General features: G+C 41.2%; 1 protein-coding gene across 6 annotated transcripts in view; it reads right to left on the reverse strand.

The window, feature by feature from the left end:
* Thada (THADA armadillo repeat containing) overlaps positions 1–13337 on the reverse strand; it is a 293342-nt gene that overhangs the window by 231351 nt on the left and 48654 nt on the right. For all 6 annotated transcript variants that reach the window (XM_027417930.2, XM_027417926.2, XM_027417928.2 and 3 more), the window contains one exon: positions 12581–12690. In XM_027417930.2, the coding sequence (XP_027273731.1) occupies positions 12581–12690 (110 nt within the window). The remainder of the gene's footprint in view (positions 1–12580; positions 12691–13337) is intronic.

Raw genomic sequence — 13337 nt, forward strand, 5'->3', positions numbered from 1 at the left:
CATAGAAGTATATTTAAAATGCTGAAGGAGAATTAACTGTTGTTGGAATCTATACCACATTAAACTATATTCAAAAGTGGAAGCAAAATCTAGATTGTTTGAGACACATTAGAAAGATGTCTGCTGGGTAAACTAGATGTCTCAGTGGGATTTACACAGTGCAAAGAGAAAAGAGACTCCTTCAAGTTGTCCTCTAACCTTCACACACTCGAAAGTATGGACACAGACACAGAAACAGACACACATACACAGAGACACATAACACAGATATGCGCGCACACACACACACACACACACACAGAGAGAGAGAGAGAGAGAGAGAGAGAGAGAGAGAGAGAGAGAGAGAGAGAGAGAGAGAGAGAGAGAGAGAGAGTTAGTTAGTTAGTTAGTTAGTTAGTTAGTTAAGTGTAATAATATAAAAAAGCCCCTAGGACCCTGAATGAAAGAGACCCTGAAAGATGTAATTCAGCAAAGTTCAATGATTCTGAGTGGTGACCTCTCCTACACTGAAGCCAACCTACCCTAGCATACTTCCACACTCTAACAGGAGTGACAAAGAGCTCCTCTGCAAGCCAAAAGCCTTGCCTTCCTCCCTTCCAGAAAATATCATATCTAAGCAGTTAATACCACAGGCATTTTACTTTGAGATGATCCAGACTCTGTCCAGGTTTTCCTGTCTCCACAGTCCTCCAAACCACTGCTGCTTCTTTCTGAATTAAGGTCCTACTGTAACTTCCCAAACAGTTGCTCTACTTTTACTGTCATCATTTACTCTCAACACAGCATGAAGCATTATCCTTTCAAAACCAGAGGCTGAGGCTGAAGGATCCTGAGTTTGAGGCTACCCTGGGCTAGGTAGTAAGACTCAACCTTAAAACAAAACAACCCACAAGGCCAGATCAGTTCTCAGTAATATCTTGAATCTACTTACAAACACCCACTGTACGTCCCCAGGTCCCCACAAAGAACTACTGGAGTCTTCCCTGATCTCACCAGCCTGTTTATACCTTTCATTCAGAAAGGACTTTGGGGTGCACTGTTTTAAGGAAATTGTCTTCCTAAGGACAAAAAAACAGAAGTCACCTTCCTACTCATGTTTTATTCAGGTCATTTTCAGGCTTGTTTCAGTCCCTGATTAAATGTTACAGTGGTGCTGAGTGGACTGGATAGTATAGACAGAAAACACCCTGACAATCAGAATATCCTACAGAAAATCCAACTGCAGGGGAACCCACTTGGCCTGGCATGAAGTGACCTGTGTTTCATCCACTGTGGAGGTTCTCCAACTCCCCTGGGGAAGCGGGGAGACTCACTCTTATCAATACACCATCACAGTGGCCTAAAGAAGCTTTCACCTGCAAACAGAAAGCAACCACTTTCACATTGAAACGTGAAATACATGAAAGCTAATGTATGGAGCAAATTCCGAGAAACATACCAAGACACAACTGCCAAGAAATTAGTCATGTACAGCCTCATTGGCACAAGGTCTAGGCTTGTACCTACACCTTTGTTTACCAAATAATTCACTCACCTGGCTACCATCTCTAAGGGCTTTTAGGGCAGAAAGAAAGTCCTTTCCCTTGATCATCAAGGGAAAAACTGCCAGGTTTAAAAATAGCTCTAAATAATAATTAATTCAGTTAAGTTATGGTGTCAAGACAAATCAGCATCAATAAAAATAAAGCTGTACATACAGGCTGATAGCTAAGAAATTTTCACATTGCCACACCCCTTTACTTTTCTTTCCTTCCTTTTCGGTGGACAGTCATTTAAATACCTTTATCTAATACCAACATGAACTTTGAGGACAAAGTGGGATTTAATATAAAATAAGTTGTATTTGTCAGTTCCTGTCAGTATCATCAGCCACTCACAGCTGGCTACTCAGAATACCAAACTTTTAGATCCCCAAAACACTATGCAGAGAGAGACACAAGAGTTGTAGTCATGTTTCAGGTCAGTCCCAGGTACCCTTCTCCTGGTTGCCTGTATAATAAATTTACTCTGAATATGTTTCATAGGAAACTAAAAAATATGCATCTCCATATACATTTAATTCATTATATGGGCTTACAAAGCATTACATGTTGGGGCAATCTCATTAAATTTCATTTTATGCCATTTTGCTCTTGGATACCCAAGAACTTACATATTAGCTCTTCCCCAGAACTCTGCTGCTTCTAGTCATTCAGGCCCTTTCCCAAACATATACTTCAGTCTAAGAGGAGAAAGGGGGGCTGGCTTTCTCCGACACCGAACTTCATCACACCAAAATGCATGCTGCTAAGTGGGGCTTCAAAGTGCATACCTGTAATCCCAGTACTCAGAAAGTGGGGGAGACAAGATTAGAAGCTTAAGGTCATCTTCTGCTAAAGAATGAGCTGAAGGCTGGGCTATGTGAGGCCAGGCCTCTTATCAACAAAGCAAAACAGGCAGGTAGCTGGGTGGGTATAGTGCTGGATGTGCAAACCTGACAGCCAACCTGAACTTGATGCTCGGGTCTCAAGGTGGAGGAGAGAACTGACTCCCAAAAGTTGTATTCTGATCCCTACCTGTGCTAGTGTGTGCACACACACTGCTACCTGGTAGCATGCTGTGACTTCCTAAATGGACTTTAAAATATAAGCCATATGCTGTCATGGACATATTCTCTCCTGTCCATTTTTGTCCTCTCAAGTACCTACAAGGGAGCCCAGCACCCAGTTGGGAGCTCAATAAGTATCTGCAGCTAAATGACCAACTCTGTTGGGCATGCCATTCTAACAAAGCAGGCTGTCAAAGAGAGGATAAAAAGGATATAATAAGTATAAAGAGGGAGTGCACAAATGTTTCCCAGGGATGAGGGGTGTCACCAGAGCTAAGCAGGCCACTCCGCACCCACCAGAAAACTAGTAGCCTAAAGACTAATTGAACCATCTAGCAGCTCATTCCCGCCAATAGCTGGCGCCCTGGCAGAATCTTCCTGAATGCAGGTTTTTTCCAGTAAAGTGAGGTCTTGGGGCCAAAACGATCTCAATCTATTCTCAAACTTTAAATGAAGATGAGCTTTTCCCAGGATTCAAGAACAAAACGACATGAAGTTCAAACTGAAGACTAGTGCGTGTTTCTGGCGTGTTAACTGATGTCTGTACATGTGAAAACAGAGTAGAAACTATGCTTCACACAACCAGTGTTTCTGAATTTTAGCAACAGGTAACACATGTAACTTTTCCCTTTTCTCTAAGGCTCTTTGGGAGACCTTCTCCAGGCAATGACTTCGATTGTTCCTGTTTGGCTAATTTTCTAAATACATGTCTCTACCCAGAGTACCAAACTCTTCCTATTTTCACAGCACTGGGCATTTTCCCAGAACGCTAGACTTCCACTGGGTCTTACATCTCCATCTTTGCCTTCTCTCCCAACCTCTGGACCTGGATCCCACCTGTCTGTTGTGCAGCATCCCAACACCACCTTGAACATCATGGCTTGTCTGCTATCAAGGACTACCCTGGCTTTTTATTGTTGCTCCTAGTAATTCTTCCCATCACCTGGGACATACAGCCCAACCAGCCGATCTTTTTCCTGGTCTTTAATTTCTGTCTAGCAAATCCACTTCTTCACTTACTAACCCATTAAATTGCTAGGTTGAAAGTTCCTCTGGAGTAGTGGTTCTCAACATTCCTAACACTGCAGCCCTTTAATGCAGTTCCTTATGTCGTGGTGACCCCCAACCATGAAATTTTTTCGTTGCTACTTTCATAAGTGTAATTTTGCTGTTAGGAATCATAAATATCTGATATGTGCACCCCTGTAAAAGGATCATTTGACCTCCAAAGGGGTCACGACCCACAGGTTGAGAACTGCTGCTCTAGTGGGATGAGACCATGCCAGCTGCTAGAGTGACTGCTAAGTGAACATGATGTCCTGAGTTATATTCCCAGCACTGGGACAGTAGAGAGAGGAAGCTCTTCAGGACTTGCTGGTTGCCCAGCATAGCCTACCCAGTGAGCTCTAGGTCACTAAGAAACTTTTTCTCAAAGAACAAGGTGGATAGTTCCTGAGGATTGACACCTGTAGCCTCTACATGAACCTGTATAACACATAAACGCACATTCAAGTAAAGCTCTCCTAGTAGCAAAGCCCACATTTTAACATTACTTGTATCCTCTACTAGTGCCTCCAGTCACAACTCCCTACACACAGTATGTAAGCAATAAATGTCTCCTGAACTGCTACTCTAAGAAATATGCTGCCCCTGCCCCCAATGTGGATTTTAGTGCCAGATCTATCAGCCAATTGTGTGGCCATGAACATAGTGTTTAAAAAAGAAAACTGTTGCTGAGGTGGTTTGAAAATCACAATGGGTGTGGTGCACACACCTTTAATCTTGGCAGTCACGGGGCAGAGGCAGGAGGATCTCTCCAAGTTCAAAGCCAGCCTGGTCTACATAGAGCTTCTGGGCAGTGAGGGTTTCACAGAGAGACAGTATCAAAGAGATACTCTTTTACCCCTTTAGTGACTGTTACTAACAGAGATGGTTATCACCTTAAATATATCAAGTACCTAAAGCCCCGGATGAGATCTGCCCCACACCTCACCACAACCTTCACAACTGGATTAGGCCCTACCAATGCTCTCTCAGTTCCAAGGAACTCCAGCCTAGAACACCATAGAACACCCTATTTCCAGAGGTCCAGAGAGCTTTTCCTGACACATCTGGTACACAGAACATGTTCTAGAAATTTCCTGTTGAATAACTACATACAAACCAACCATGTCTTCTGGTGGGCCCCAAACTGAACAGGAGATACAGGAGAGACTGTAACCTGCAGGTTTCTCAATGAGAGGTCACAGTAGCTACAAAATGAAACACCCTCAAGTTTCGGTTCTTCAATGAACCTTCTGTCCATTCCCCAGCAAGGAGAGATTGCTTTATAAGGAAGTGATTTCAAAACAGCAGGGTTACTGGTGTTTTCGATAAGGAAGGAGCTGCCAGGTAAGATGAAGCCAGGGAAGACTCTCAAGAACAATGGAGCAAGTTCTAGTTGTTTGTTTTGGTTCCTCATCACACAATCAAGGGTCAGGAAGGAAAAGGGAAAGTATCCTGAATGAAGAACTGGTTCTTGCCAACACTGTGCAGTCACCAACCGCAGACTAGGGGAATTCCAAGATCCTGCTTCTGTCAGCAAATGCCTCCCAGTTAAACAGTAGACACCATCTTTGTCTGAAGAGACTTGCTTTGACTATCTTGTCAAACTAATACAAAACACACCATATGTTTTTGGCCTCAAGAACATCGTACAATTTTAAGTTCATAAGTTCCTAAAGGTTCAAGTCTCATGAAAAAAGAATCCCTTAGCACTACATATTATTAATCTACATATATGCCTATGAAATCAGTTTACCAGTTCTAAAGGGAACTTACAAAAATGTATCCAGTTGCAGGGCTGTAGAGATGGCTAAGCAGGTAAAGGTAATTACCACATGAGAAACAAAGGAAGAACCCATGTAACAAAGGAGGCATTGTTAACCAGCTCCCACCAGCTGTGCCCTGATCCTCACAAACACCATGGCATGTGCATACCCACACATACACATCAGTCACAAAGATAGAAGTAATTTTTAAAATACATCCGATTTCCTAGTCTTTTGCACATACAATCCCCAGCCTTCACAAGAGATCAGAGGGCAGAACTGTACAAAGTCAGTGAAATGCCCAGGGTTGAAAGTGTGGAGGACCACAGATCATGTCCCCGCAGGAGAGGGAGTGGCCATACAAGATGGCACTGGAGGAAGCTATGGAGGCTAGGCTTCAAGTGTTTACAAAAAAAAAAAAAAAAAACAACAAAAATTGGCTGCCCAAACTCACACCTGATGAGGTCATCACACTGGCAAAGTGTGCCCCCAAAGGGGATAGGATACTAGATAGATCGCAGGAGTACCTTTAAAATTATTAAGTAATACTTTCCCCCTGTCCTGAGGTTTTTTTACTTTAAGAGGGCTTTACTGTTAAACAATAAATGAGATCTTGCTTGACTTGACTCTCTGTTGCCATCTGGCAGACAGAGCACTCTACCCTCTCCGACCTCAACCCAGGGGTCCCCCAGGGACCCCAACATGAAAGGAACAGAACTCTTCCTTCCATTTATTGAGAAGGGAAACAGCATCTCAGACAGGTTAGACGATTTACTGTTGTTAGCAAGCTAGTAGAGGAACTCACTTAAATTTTACATCTATCTATCTATCTATCTATCTATCTATCTATCTATCTATCTATCTATCGATCGATCGTCTGTACTTCAAACCAAGGAAGCAAAAATCAAACCACTGTGATTTTTCTTCTTCATCACAATCAAGAAGGGGCCAGAAGGAAGATGTTCATTGTTATTTTCCTCTTCAGGTGGTATGCCTGAGCCCATACAGAATGCAACAGAGAGCTGGGAATACCCTTCAGTGGAACACTACTTGCCTAGCATGCCCAAAGCTCTAGATTCACTGAATCTAGAAAATAATAATAATGATGATTTTTGACATTTTTAAATTAGAAAAGTAGCAGAAATGCACAAGGCAGGCTACAACTGATGTTCAGGGCTCTGTTGTAAATCCCTGTTCCATAAACAAATTACCCCAACTTTTATCCAGAGCTATCTTACTCCTAGTGGATAAGGATGCTAAGATAACCAAAAAGGAAAAAAAAAAATCCCACAATACAAGATCAAATTACATGTCTGTCATATATCCCACTAATTGGTCAATAGACAATTTGTACCAATACATCGGATTCCCTGAGTACAAAGGAGCTTTCCAACTGCCTCTTCCGTCCACCTATGTGGTACCATGACTATTTTCTTACTGAGTTTGAATTAGCTATATTGCTTGTTAGTTGCTGTTAATTGAGATACTTAGTCTTCATTTCCTGAAACCCTTTCCATATGGTATTATTCTTTACTTTGAAATTTTTCTCCTATCTCTAATTGTTTTGTAAGTGAAATTCTCTACTCACCCTTTCTTCCAGTGTTATTATTTAAAGGTTTATGTTTTTGTCTTCCAAATAAATTACACAATGGCAGATGTGTGCAAGAAGATGTATGCACTGCGCAAAGTCTTTCAAAGGGACATTAACTCTGAAGTATGGAGAAACTATGAGTCTGAAGGAGGATCTGCACAAATGAGAGCAGGGGAAAGACATCAAGAGAGGCCATCTTAGCCGCCCTCACCAACATAACAGACTGCTCAGGTTCACTGCAGGTAGAGACAGATGGCAGGGACTACCCTGAGCCTCGGCTGGGAGGACGGGCACGCCCAAAGAGTACTAGTGTTTAATATTTCCTTGGGGTCAAGCAGAAAAGAGATTAAAAGCATAAGGTGTTATTTTTAAAACTCTAGGCTATAGAATATTCACTGACAGCAAGGTTCTTCTGTTCTTGTATGGAAAAAGACAACATGTTATGAAGACTTTGAAAACCAGTGTTAAAATCTTCCGAAAAGGGTATGGGGCTGACCTTACAGGAATAGACTTAAAAACAAAAATTCAGGGGCTGAAGGGATGGCTCACAGTGGTTAAGATTACCTGTTGCTCATGCCAAGGGCATGGGTTTGGTTGGGTCCCAGCACCGACAAGGAGGTGCTCTAGCAGACCTGATGCCCTCTTCTGGCCTTAGCAGGTACTGCATGTGCCAGGTGCACTTACACACAGGCAAAACACATAAAATAGATATGAAAACTGAAACTTCAAAGGTCACTAACAACTCAGTAACCACAACGACTGAGAAAACAAATACTAAGGTATTCTGATTTTCACAAAATCCTTTTAACCTACTAGAAAAACTGAATCAAAATTCACAGGACATCTAGTAAGCAATAAGTATGTTGTTCAGGAATATTTTTCAAATGAAACATGAATAAAAGTTTAGATAATACAATGTTAATCAGAGCAGAATGACCTTCCCCCCAATATATTACATTTAACATTTAATTTTTTTTATAACTGTGAAAAAGTTATGTTCTTTCGTTCTTCAGGAGAAGAACTTAGTTTTTACTGTTATAATCCAATTTTCTCAAAAAGGTTTTCACTTGAATTTGCATCATAGGAACTATAATTAATTGGTAAAAAAAATCAAATATTTAAATTGCTTCTGCCATGATGATAGACACCATGAGTCCTCACTAGTGTTTTATAACTATAACTGCTACTGTCAGCAGTCATTCAGGGGTCAATAATGTGAATATGGTTACAATTACTACATCAGATATTTGTAGAATGCCCTCCCTTCAGTCAGCAGAGCAATTCTCACATGAGGAGGAAGACACCACGAAGTACTCACAAAGGCACCTTCTATACTTACAATTCTGGTCAACAATTTCCCCTCATATGGTTAAGCTTCCAACTTGGACAAATGAAAGTCCCCAATATCACACTCTAGCTTAGGACTCTCTAAATCAGAACAAACAGCTTCAAACACAAAGGTCAAGGAGAGTTCCATCTATGAGTTTCACAGAAATTCAAATTCATTCATGGTTTAAATGCACTCAAGCACTCCAATTAATCGTTTAGGTAGCTAACTATGCACAGGAAGGATAGTAGTGGCTTCCGCCCGCTTTGTTGCTTTGGTTTGGTAGGAGGTCTTGCTATGTAAATCTTCCTGCCTCAGCCTCCAGAATACCGAAATTACAGGCACACACAATCATACTTGGCAGTAATGCTGTTTTAAAAAGAAAGTCTGGATATTTCATCAAACCCCAAATAGAAATCGCTACACGAGAAAATCAGATTACAGAAAAATTCCACATTTGTGTTATACATATAAATATTATTTCAAAAAATTTCTCAGAAAAAAGAAATAGTATCGCCCTCCATTCTTGTTTATCCTCAGATAATTGTTTAATAGTAAAGTCAGTTTACATTTGAAGACATTTTGAATAACCCTATTAAAAACCAATTTAAAGGATGTAGCTCATGTTTGAATCTTCAGTTATTTGTTCATTCATCACTTTAAAGTGTTTTCTTCCTTAACACGGCTGTAGTGCAAGAGATACCCAGCAGCTGGCCTTGATTTCTATGGGTTTTCATGAATGCCCAGATTTCTTCCTTGCAAACTTCTTAAATGCTGTATGCCTAAACAAGTTTCTCATCACTTAAGCACTTATTAACCCCTTCTCCTAAAAAAGCCAAAAGAAAACAGACTTTCTTTTAAAAATAAAAACCAACCAAATAAACAAAAGCAACACACATGATAGATATTCTGTGAAAAACAGTCAGATTTGAAATGTCCCCAAAGGGATAGAAAACCACTGGGCTCAGAGGCATCAGATGAGAACACCTCAAAACAGATTAGGAGTGACCATACACCAGGCACTGGGCCTGCCCTCATCTCCCCTTCTGCTTTTTCCCCCCTCTGGAACTGATGGCCGACAGGCCGAGAGGGAAAGAGGACCCCACAAAAGGGCAGTCCAAATATCCAGGAATGAGCTCAGTGCAGACTCTAGGAGGACTTCTTGCTGTTAGATAAAAGCCAAAAATTGCTCAGGAACTTGTGAAACTGGTTCTTCTCTGCCAAAAAGGAGTCATTTCCCTTACCCCTGGCAAAAGGTACACACGGCTCTCCAATTAACATATACCTGTGGCGCCTCTCAGCATATTGAGTCCATGCTGGCATCCAGGTTCACCCAGTCACTACTCCCCAATATTTGTTATACATTTCAAAGTCCATACTAGCATCCTAGACCTTATCACCTCCTCTTGGACCCTAAACTCTCTCCACTCTCCAGCTATTCTCATTATTCTCAGTTCTTGCTCTTGCTGCCCTCACTGCTTACAGCCCCCACTAGTCTTTCTATACTTTTTCTATTCTGTATCCCCTGTTCTTCTTCCCCCTCTCAGACAGCCCTGGCCATGTCTAGTCTGCTGGCCATGATCAGTCTACTCTTCCAGATGCCTCTGGCTGTTCTCTCTCATATCTACAATAAAACCTTCCCTACCATAGGACAGTCGTATTGTTAGTTTATACACCACCTAGGTCCAATCTTCTAGCTATCCCACTACCCAAGGTACCAGAAATGTGAGCAGTCAAAAGGAAACGCCCTCTGTTAGAACTCAGGCATTATGCTGGCCTGCCCCCATCACCTGGCAGGATGCACTCAGGAAGTACCCTGACCAGTCTAGGGTCCTATGGCTACTACATCACTACATAGTCTGAATGCAAGAGCAAAGGGCCCTTTAAGAGGAAAACTCCACCCACTTCTGTGCTCTTTTCCCACTGTTGCTCTGAAGGGGCAGACAGGACTTTTCCTGTCTATCTCTTCTTTTCGTTCTCTCTCTCTATCCTTTCCCTCTCTTTCCTTTCTCTCCCTGTTCTCCCTGCCCTTTCCCCAATAAAACTTCCCACTTAAGCTCTGTCTGCCAGGCATGTTTGTCCCTCGCCTGCCATGGAATCCTCCAAGGTCTCCTCACACTGTATTATAGCACCCTCCCCTTTACTACCTCATCTGCCAGTTAAATGGCACAGATTAATCAGTAAATGTCCAGAGGAAAACTACCTAGCTTAGCTAGGCCCAATTCCTATCTCATAAAATAAAGGAATATATTAAAACGTCTATAGCTTTCCTTTTGATCATTCAATATGTCACATATGGAGTTGTCCACAGGAGACCAAATGGTAAGTGAAATACCTCATCTCTTTGTCAACCTCAGAGCCATCATCATAGAGGAAGCCCTCATCACCTGAGACTTAGATTGCCAAAATTGAATCTAGGATTTCCCTAATAGTCATTAAAATTTACTGAGCTGAATGTTTCCAGTCAGAGACTACTACACTGCCTCCAGACAAACATCACTCTCATAGTATTTTACATTTGTAGAAGACTATATATTGCAAAGCAATGTTCAAAACAAAGCATTTGCTCAATACAATAAAAGTCAGAGAGGTCTGCTGATAGAATAAATACTTCCCTTAGAGATGTAGGGGCTAGGGCTAAGGAGATTAACTTCAGCAGTCTGTCAGTCAGCGGGAGGTTAACTTCAGCAGTCTGTCAATCAGTGGGAAGGATGCATGCAGAACTCAGAGCCTGAATCACAGACTGCTTTTTGTATAAGAAGCCCAAGTGTCTCTCCCATCCCTACTACAGCAAATCTGGTGGCACAGAACAGAACAATTTGGTCTAAATCCATCTTGTTTAGCAACAGCAGCACAAAGGAAGAGTCTGCCTAAAGAGTGATCTGACATCTCTACATTTACTAATCTTTCCACCTTCATTCTCTTACATCCTCACAAGCTCATTTCCTCCAGAAAAAGTGAACAACGCTTCCTTGTCACTTCTTCTCTCTGGCATCCCTATAAGATTTACCAAGCTCAAACAGTATCTGGCAGTTCTATCCTGTTTGAATACATAAAGCTTCCTTTCTCTCAGCAGTTTACAGCTCTGGAGAGATGGTTCAGCATCTAAGAGACCTTACTGCTCTTACAGAGGACCAGCATTTGGTTACAGGTTTGCAACCACCTGTAACTCCAGACTAAGGGAATTCAAAGTCCTTCTCTAGCCTCCACAGGCACCTGCACTCCTGGCCACAGACGGACGGACGGACGGACGGAAGGACAGACGGACTCACTCATTCACTCACTCACTCACTCACTCACTCACACACAATTAAAAATAAAACATTTTTAAAGATCACCAGTGTAATATTAGGGACATTCTTAAAATATCATTTAAAGATACTCTGTGCAACCAATAACTAACAAGACATTTTAGAAATGTTTTTCCAGCAGTGGAAGGCAAAGTTTCACAAATAATCAAGATGTAGATCTCTCAGCAGTCCAAAATGAATTGTTTGCTGAAGCTCCAGACTGGCAGAATGCTGCTTCACTTCCAAAGTTTCCGGGCAATAGAAATGTTTTCCTGGAAAAACACTTTTTTTTTTTTTTTGGTTTTTTGAGACAGGGTTTCTCTGTGTAGCTTTGGAGCCTATCCTGGCACTCACTCTGGAGACCAGGCTGGCCTTGAACTCACAGAGATCCACCTGCCTCTACCTCCCGAGTGCTGGTATTGAAGGCGTGCCTTTTATTTAGAATGTTTGTCACAAATACTTAGTCATTAAGTAACTTAAAGTTTCCTTACAAGTCACTTAGAGGAAATCTATTATATGAAAGCACCCACAAAGTTAAAAACACACAACTGGTTAAATTATTGTCTATTTATTGTTATTTTAAGATTTTTTTCTGTAAAAATAAAACTATAAAGAAAAAGACAAAATCTTTATGTTTTTCCCTCAAACAAACAAATCCAGGATTGTTTAATTCCAAATGCCAAGTTATTTTCAAACAGACAAAACATTCATTTCACCCATGAAAACAAGCAGTAATGCCAGGCCGATTTTGGCAAAATCTCTGAGCTCACTTTGAGAAAGTAGTGTAGGTTGGACGTCTCACTCAGTCATCTGCAGTCAATCACACAATGACCCTCAAAAGCCATCTCTTATGAGTTGTATAGCCAGCCAGTCTTCACGCTTCCCAACAAAAAAAAGGCACAAGCAACATCTACTCCAAGCACATGGTCTTAAGTCTGCTTCTTAAAAACATACACAAAGGGATGTTTGTTTTACCTGTTTAATATTTCAGTGAGTTTCACAAAACCAGTGTAAGCCAGTTCAAATGCTCCTCTGTGTCTGGACTGCAAAAGGTGTTGTTTAAAGTAATCTCCAATTTCTTTTACCTTAAAAAAAAAGAGAGAGAGAGAGAGAGAGATATGTTCAATTTATGCTTAATTTATAGATGCATTGATACATATCGGCAATATAATTCAGAACCTGTTGCCTAGATACCCATCTAACGATGACTTCTGTGACAAATCATGGGTTAAGCAACTTTATGTTATTTTTTGAGCCAGGGTCTTAGGTAGCTCAGACTGGCCATGAATTCGCTGTGCGGTCAGGGATAACACTGAACTCTTGTTCTTCACACTTTACAGATGTGTGCCACCACACTTGCCTTACTTAAGCTTTTGATAGCAACTCATTAACTGTTCATAATAAATTCCACGAAACAAATACTACTGTTATCTGTAATCCACAATAGGGAAACCTGGGCACAGAAAGGCTACATAACTTCATCTAAGGTCACACAGCAGGTAAGCAGGACAGTAAAACAGGGAGTCTTCCATCAATAATTGCTACTGAGATGCCTGATCATGCCAGATCTGCAAATTTCATAATATGTCTGATAGCTCATGTCATTCAACACCAACATAAAAAACACAAAGAGCAATAAACACCCACACATGATTCAGAGACAATTATATTTGCTCTTCATATTTTGCATTTATTGTGGTAAAATATGCATAAGAAAATTTACCATTCCTTC

Source organism: Cricetulus griseus, chromosome 5 (genome assembly GCF_003668045.3).
Source record: "Cricetulus griseus strain 17A/GY chromosome 5, alternate assembly CriGri-PICRH-1.0, whole genome shotgun sequence".
Classification (NCBI taxonomy): Eukaryota; Metazoa; Chordata; class Mammalia; order Rodentia; family Cricetidae; genus Cricetulus; species Cricetulus griseus.